The 8,535-nt window shown below is 39.9% G+C and overlaps 1 protein-coding gene across 5 annotated transcripts in view; it reads left to right on the forward strand.

Moving 5' to 3' along the window:
* ST7 (suppression of tumorigenicity 7) overlaps positions 1-8,535 on the forward strand; it is a 267,667-nt gene that overhangs the window by 140,803 nt on the left and 118,329 nt on the right. For all 5 annotated transcript variants that reach the window (XM_049642971.1, XM_049642974.1, XM_049642970.1 and 2 more), the window contains one exon: positions 6,634-6,716. In XM_049642971.1, coding sequence (XP_049498928.1) covers positions 6,634-6,716 — 83 coding nt within the window. The remainder of the gene's footprint in view (positions 1-6,633; positions 6,717-8,535) is intronic.

Consider the following 8,535-nt stretch of genomic DNA (forward strand, 5'->3'; position numbering starts at 1 on the left):
ATTGTGGCCTTGATGATTTGTTCTTTGTATTTAAAACATTTGTAAACTATCATGCTTGGGTTATAGGTTAGGCTTTAACGTAGTTTATGTACTAAGCCACAAGGGGACTTGAAGGAAACTAAGGAACAAGATTGCAGGTTTCCACGTGGCCTATGGCTGAATTGATTGTTCCCACGGCACCTACAAAGGCGGAGATCAGAGATTTAGGGTCACACGGTAGACTTGGGGGATTCAATAATTTCTTTGCCTTCAAAATGGCTGCCTTCAAACTCACCCTCCAGTTTATTACCACTTCCAGCAACTAAACTTCACTTGAAAGGACCCTTCATTACTTGGTTCTTCATTTATTTTGTAGGGCATCCACGTGTGGCATAGGACAAAATCACAGTGCAGGTGATTTACTTCCTGGGCTGTGGTCTGTACCCCAGTGGTCGGCACATAGAAGGGGGTGCACAGTAAGTGCTGGTGAACTGCTGCCAGCACTACTTTCACACAAATACGTTCCACTGAGTTTCCTCTGCTTTCTACAACTGGACCGGTATAAGGCGTCACATCACGAAAGGAAGAGTAACATAAGACATAACTAACAGCAACAACAATACATATTATCTGCTGAGGTTTGCTGTGTTAGGCACTTTATCTAGACTAACACATTTAATCCTCACAACAACCCTGTAACAAGCTAGATATTATTCTTATTGTATGGACAATGAAACAGCCTCAAAAGTAAAGATTTGTGCTTGCGTTGAGATAAATGTTCCTTTATTTACTAAGAAAAGTGAGCAAACCAGAGTCTCCTATTCCATAAGTATCCTTTTAGTTAGGCTGTATTGTACATCTACTCATTGCATACATTTGTTAGTGAGAAGTCCTCCCTAAATAATTTTGGAGACCAAATGGTTTGAGAAATACAATTTGGACCCATTCTAATTTGTCTTCTCTGAGAATAGCCATTTGCTATCCATCAGTCAGTATTCCGTGTGTTTGTATGGCAGGCACTATAGAAAATAGTTTCACACATTTAGCAGGAATTCCCCACTGGTGCCTCAGCAGACATGTGCAAATCTGTGGCTCCTGTGCTGCCTTTCCCTGTCCTTCCAGGGGCATGCACCTGCCAGCCCCTGAGCTGCAGTACTCCATGCAGAATGCCCTACAGCTCTACCTCTCACTGTCTCTTCACCCCTGCAGCCACAGGCAACATATGGATAACTCCCGATTTATCTTACAAGTCTCAGACAGGAATATTTTTCTTGGCAGAAATTTTTCTTGATCTCTTAACCTCTTTTCTAATCTGATGTTTGTGTATCCATTTCTCATTTCTTTGATATTTGTGTATCCATTTCCTTGCCTCCTTCACCCGTTGGATTGTGAGCCCATTGGCGGCAGGGGCAGTGCTCCCCAGCATCTGGCCCCGGGAAGGCATCCAGTGAGTCTGTGCTGAAGTTAGGACGGAATGCACATTTCATCAGAGCCTCAGAGCAGCCCTGGGAGGGTGTGGGACCTTCCGAGGGCCACCACATCACAGTGGATTTCACATTTACGGACCAAGTCTCCTAACCCTGGTGTCTTTCCCAAGGATAATGGTTTTACCTAAAATCTCTTCAATTTTTTTTCATCCAGCCTAAGTAAACGTCGTTTCTTTAGCTTTTCTTCCGAGGGACTTTATTTCTAACATTTTCAGTGGTTTGTGATTGTTATTTTGTAACTTTTCCAAGTTTTTCTATTTCAGTTGCCATATTTTAGAAAGGCAGTAAAAGGGACACAGGACAAAACAGACCCAGAATTTTGGGTGTTACAGACTTTATCACACTGCTTATTCAGTTCTTTCTAGTCAGTACCTCCAAGTCTTTGATGCTGCCTTAGCCTTTTCACTCCTGCCTGGGCTTCTCTGCATGAGGTGAAGTATGTCTGAGGAGACAAACATAGGGTTGTGTGTTCACTCTGTTTTGCAGAAGGTCTTTTCCAGGAGCGTGGTTTGGGGATTGCTCATGCTCTGAAGAATCTCAGGAAAGGCTATTAATGTCTCGAGAGACAGAAATGTGGTTGGCTCCATTCCACAGGATTCCCGAGTAAGCACTGCTCACAGGAGTGATCCTTTGCTTCCCATAGTTGACCTATTATCTCTTCTCTTCTGTGATCCAGAGAGGTCATTTAATTTTCTTTAAAAAAAGGTTTTTTTAAGATTTTTTTAACATTTATTTATTTTTGAGAGACAGAACGTGCGCGTAGGGGAGGGGCAGAAAGAGAGGGAGACACAGAATCTGAAGCAGGCTCTAGGCTCCGACCTGTCAGCACAGATATGGGGCTCAAACTCATGAGCCATGAGATCATGACCTTAGCTGAAGTTGAACGGTTAATCACCTGAGCTCCCAGGCACCCCAATTTTTTTTTAATTAAGTAATATCTTTGCTCGATGTGGGGCTCAAACTCACAACCTGGAGATCAAGAGTCTCATGCTCTACCCACTGAGCCAGCCAGGCGCCCCTAGGTCATTTAATTTTCAATCCATGTACCCATCCTTCCTACCTTGTTTCTTCTCAGGGCCATGCTTCATTCCTTCCCATTTGCTCATTAATTAAATAAGAAGACCGTACTGAGTTGAAGTTCAGCATCATCAGAACGCTCCACGATTCAGTCCCTGAGGTGCTGCCCCTGAGTAACTCATGTGGTGTTTCTGAGCAGTGACCTGTTGGGAGTGTTCTGCTGGATCAGATGAAAAGCCTTCTGATTTATTAATTGTTGTCTCTGGGTTGAAATAAGACATTACTGAAATTATATGAAGCTATTCTTCACAAAGCTAGAAGTCTGTTTGTTTTTGAATTTGTTTTGCTCAGCCCCAGCTGGTATGGAGGAGACAGTGATGTGTCTGTAAATTTCAGGAGAATCCCATTTACGTTTCAAAGAATAAACTCCACAGTTTTCTGCTCCAGTTTTTAGGTACTTTATCAGGCCCTCATACGTCTTAAAAAATAATTGCTAGTGGCCATCATTGCTGATGAAACTAGGCAAGGTATTCCTTGTTTTAAGGTGGTCTGGTCTGCAGCGTGCAGCCCTTCTAGATTAACGAGGGAATCTTCAACTAGACTCTCCTCTCTGTGTGCCTACCTGCCTTCCCCCCCCCCCCCCCCGGTGCTGCAAACACCAGTAATAAGATTACAGGGAACTTATCTTTAAAGGTCAGAGGTAAAAATAAATACAGTATTAAAAGCATCCATCTTTTAGTATCATTTATTTAGAGTTCTTCTCCTTTTACAATGAAAGGCTTTCCATTTGCTCTTTTGTTCTTTCATGCTTGTCAGCAATATCTGCCTGCCCCTGTGATGCCGCGCGAGTCAGAGCTTGGGAGGCAGGACTGCTGGTGTTCAGGGCTTTCCTCGTATCCAGCTGTGAAGTAACATGAATAAGAATATTGACCTCATGGAGCTGAAATGAGAATTAAACTCTCTAATATGTGAAAGTGCTTTGTTATTAACTTTAAAAAGTGTTGATATTTGTGCCCAGAATTGCCAAGTGCCAGGTCTTAGTGATTTGAGCGAGGATGTTCAATAAGACTATGAGATTAATAGATTCTTAAATGAGCACCTCCCGCTCTCTTAAGTGTTTTCTCCTTCTCTCACTTCTCTATGTGTGTCTCTTCCTTTTAATGACTTCATTATCTTTCCCTACTCTAGTAGCTTTCTACAATTGGATATAACAGAGAAGTACCTTTTAATTATTAATCAGTGCTGCTATATAATCTTAAGTAAAACCAAATGCGGACAGTGTTTAGTTTAATCTCTTTAGAAAACTCACATATTGTTTTTTTTTTTACACTGATCAGTTAGCTATTGAGTCTTTTGCCCACATTGGATTCAGTGTTTTCAGTAGAAAATCTTTACAACAGGGCTACTAAAGCACTTCTAATTCAGGAACATCTTTTCTCTTTCTTGAAGAAATGGATTTCATAGAATTTTATACTCACTTTGTCCCTGAAACCTACTGAAAAGTATATCATGGAGATATGAGAGTTCATCGCTATAAAATAAAGCAAATACTATGTTTTGGTGACTTTTTAACAAATAATGGGGAGGGGCTGCCTGGGTGGTTCAGTTGGTTGAGTGTCCGACTCTTGATTTTGGCTCAGGTCATGATCTCAGGGTCATGGGATTGAGCCTTGCGTCAGGCTCTATGCTGAGTTTAGAGCCTGCTCAAGATTCGCTTTCTTTCCGTTTGCCCCTCTCTCATGTGTGCACATTCTCTGAATGAATGAATGAATGAATGAGTAAATGGATGGGAATGTGGGGTCATTTATAGTGTAAGGATGGAAATTTTGAGAATTTTAGACACTTCAGAATTCGACCTGGTTTAATTTTTTTCTTTTAAAAAATCTTCCTTTTTCCACTATTGTGCTTAGGAAGGGACAAATCACTATGTCTTTGGGTTTTTTAATGGCCAAGCAAACCCACCCTTAACTCAGCTGTACCCCTACAGCCCCAGACTGATTGCTTCTTCTGTGCCTTTCTCTATTTCTCCAAAAGAATCCTCTTAGTCAAATTGTGACTATCAACTGAGCACATTATGTTAGTTCAGACGCTTGAGATTACAACTGACAGCCCACAAGTCAAACAAAAAAATTCATGTAAGAGGAAGCACCGGGAAGGATGGTTGGTAGTCAAGAAGGATGGAATTGGTGCATCCTTCTACTCTGTAAAGGGTTGACAGTTCAAGCTCCTAACTTCCTCAGCCTGTGCAACCATTTGGAAAGGCTGTGATATTTTCTCAGCACCTCCAAGCAAGCCCCTTCCTCTGCTGACATTGCCCTTCTATCCCTCCTCCTTCCTGCTCTGGTCTAGTTAACTCCCGATTATTCTCCTGCACAACCTTTCCAAGCCCCAGCGCAAAGTGCATCCCTTTTCTGTGTTTTCATAACATCTTGTGCTCAGGATTTGACTGTGTACTTGGTAATTGCTTGGTTACTTGTTCGTTTCTCACCTAGACTGTGGCCTTCTAGAGGGTCAGAAATGTATCTCATTCATGCTTCCATTCCTTGTCCGTAGTTTCATTCATAAACAGAGAGAAGTATTTGTTGAATGAGTGAACATGGGATCGTGTTCATGTTGGTGACTTTGCCTTGTGGGCAAATGTGGGCCTTGTTGGCAAATGCCAAAGCCTTTTCCCCTAATGATATCAAAGTCCTATTTCTAATATCCTTCGTTCTAAAATCAGGCCAATGCGATCCCCTTCAACAATAGGTTCAGTAAAGAATGTGAATATGCATGCAAAAAGCTCTTTAGGTCAGTTGTTGTTTTGGTAATAATCAAAGCTTCATGCAATATCTCAATAGAAATGATAATGAAATGTGGAAGTGAACCTTATTAAGTCGGCAGCCAGATCAACAATATAGTTCATATGAACAGAGTGGCAGAAATTGGTCAGAAAGGTACCCGACTACACATTTTTAGTGACTTATTTTTTGTCTTTCTTTTTATTGATCCAATTATTTTGATGAGCAGACTAACAGCCTTTTTAAGTTAGGTGAAAAAAGTTTTGCTAATTCATGCTAACTTTGTCAATTTGTCCTTCCTTCTTAGGAGTAACAATAGTCTTAAAATCTTTAATAACTGCCAATATACTGTTGACCCTTGAACAACACGGGGTTGAACCTCCCAGGTCTACTTACATGTGGATTTTTTCTGATAAATATGTATAGCACTGTAAATGTAATTTTTTTCCTTATGGTTTTCTTAACATTTCCTTTTCTCTAGCTTATTTTAAGAACACAGTATATAATACATATGACCTACAAAATTTGTGTTAATTGTGCATGTTATTGCTAAGGCTTTGGTCAGTAGTAGACTATGGGTAGAGTTTTGGGGGTAGTCAAAAGTTATATTCAGATTTTTAATTGTGTAGGGGGTTTGTGCCCCTAAGACCCCATATCAGTCAAGGATCAACTGTATTTATTTTCCATTTGTTCTAGGTTGAAATATTCCTTGTTGGTTCATCAAGAACTCTAATGTGTGGGTCTCATGAAACATATAAGGATCTTTTTTTTCTGACTGACAGTCTAGTAACCAACTTTTTTTTAATATGTTTATTTATTTATTTTGAGGGAGAGAGCATGCACGAGCTGGGGAGGGGCAGAGAGAGAGAGAGAGAGAGAGGGAAAGAGAAAGAGAATCCCAAGAGAGAGAGAGAGGGAAAGAGAAAGAGAATCCCAAGCAGGCTGTACACTAGCTGCACAGAGCCCGATCTCAAAAACTGTGAGATCACGACCTGAGCCAAAATCAAGAGTTAGACGCTTAACTGACTGAGCCCCTCAGGCGCCCCCTAGTAACCAGCTTTGATTTGACTCCTCAGTGGTTATGAATCCATGAAAACCATTCCCAAGGATAGTTTTGGGAGGCAGAAACTAAAAAGCTGCTCTTTTCTCTTGTATGTAGCTTTTTTCTTTCAGGAACTATACCTTGACACCTAGCATTCTGGCCTTTGTAATGCTGAACCATTTTAATGGGACTTTGTTATGATTCTAAGAATTTTTGTCATCAGAAACAAATGATTTCACCACAAAAGAAAAATGGAAGTCTGTTTTATTGACATACTTATGCATTCCTTATTTTTTTCCCTCTTTTTTTTTTTTTTTTTTTTTTTTAGTGAGCATGTTTTTGAACACATTAACACCGAAGTTCTACGTGGCCCTGACAGGCACTTCCTCACTAATATCAGGGCTCATTTTGGTAAGTAGTAGAATCCTTCCTATTTAAAAGCATGCTGATTACTTGTATGTTAGTATATGTACAGGCAAAAATTCTGGAAGAATACATACCTGCAACTTACAGTGATTATCTTGTATGTGTGTTTATGTTGTGTAGTTGGACTTATAGAGGCCTTTTACTACCCATATTACATATTTCTAAAATATTTAAAAGAAAATTTTAATAGTCCTGTATTGCTTTTGTTGAAGGGCAAAAACAAAATATAAATATAATGGAAATTAAAGGAAGACAATTCTGTGTCAAATTCTAGTATCTGAGATACTATAAAATACACGTGACTCAGTTCAACGAACAATGTTTTTCATCATTCTTTTCAAAATGGATTATTGGCCATACTCAAAATCAGTAGAAATAGAGCCCAGTTTTTTAAAAAATGGATTGAAGTAGATGTGGCAGTTATAAGCTTTTTTCCCCCCTTTATCAAAAGTTACATTTCCCTATTTCTTCCTTTCAAAAATTCCAGTAGGCAAAAGCAATGATAATCATTTCTTTGGTGCCATTAGTTTATACTCTAAATAGTTACAAATGTGATGTTATAACACCTGAAGTAGTTTTTTTTTTTAATTTTTTTTTTTTTAACGTTTATTTATTTTTGAGTCAGAGAGAGACACAGCCATGAATGGGGGAGGGTCAGAGAGAGGGAGACACAGAATCTGAAACAGGCTCCAGGCTCTGAGCTGTCAGCACAGAGCCTGACACGGGACTTGAACTCATGGACCGCGAGATCATGACCTGAGCTGAAGTCGGACGCTTAACCGACTGAGCCACCCAGGCGCCCCTGAAGTAGTTTTTTTTTTAATTTCAGTGGACTTAAATAGGGCCATCTAACTCACTGTAGTCATGCTAATATAATTAAATGATCTTTAAGGAAAAAGAGGTTTTAGAATTTTTTTGTCTACATATAATGCTGTGATTACTAATTTTTATGGAGACAAGAACAAGAAAGATACTACAGTGTGGATGTTAAGATCACTAAAAAAACAAAAGTTTTAGGAGAGAAGGGCACAAAAATGTGGAACAAATGCATAGGCGAACCTAGAACAGTAGAAGGTTTCAGAAGCTTGAGCTTACAGGGAGCCAGAGTAAAAAGGTAGAGCAATATATGCAGGGCAGAAACCTGCCAAGAGCTTAAAGAGATGGTGGTGGTGTGGGGGGCATTTTTTTTGTGATCAGAGCATATTCAGGTTACTCTTGCTCTGCTGTATCACATGGGTTGTCTGGACTCGAGGGATGAGATGCTTCAAGTTGATATTACTGGACCAGGAATGTGAAGGACACCAGCAGTTGCTGCTCCAACATGGTTATTTATATAAGTGGAAGTCCACACAGAAAGCCCAGTGCTGACTGCAGAGAGCAAACAAGCCAAGGTGAAGGGAGGCATATTAAAACTTCTCTTCGAACTGGTTTGAAATAAGGTGTGAATAGTAATTTGTACCCTATTACCTCTTAAATGCAGGTCTGCACACCTATCTGTGTCTCTGAGGTCTTCTCTGTTCCTTGGGGACATGAGAAAAACAGACACTCTAGAGAATTGTTCATAAAGCTGTAAGGTGATTTACTTAACTCATGTTAGTTTGTGGCAAAGCCAGGTCTAGAAACTGTGTCCTCAGATTCCCACCTTGATGTTCTTAATGGACCGAAGAAACTTCAAACTTGGAAAATGCTTTCAAATGCTTGATAAATGATTAATAAGTATGTGCTGAAAACATGGCAACTTTTTATCATGTATATTTTTGGGGGGAGAGGAGAAGGTATTATAAGTCTTCATCTAACAATTATT

The sequence above is a fragment of the Panthera uncia genome, chromosome A2, assembly GCF_023721935.1.
Source record: "Panthera uncia isolate 11264 chromosome A2, Puncia_PCG_1.0, whole genome shotgun sequence".
NCBI classification, from domain to species: domain Eukaryota; kingdom Metazoa; phylum Chordata; class Mammalia; order Carnivora; family Felidae; genus Panthera; species Panthera uncia.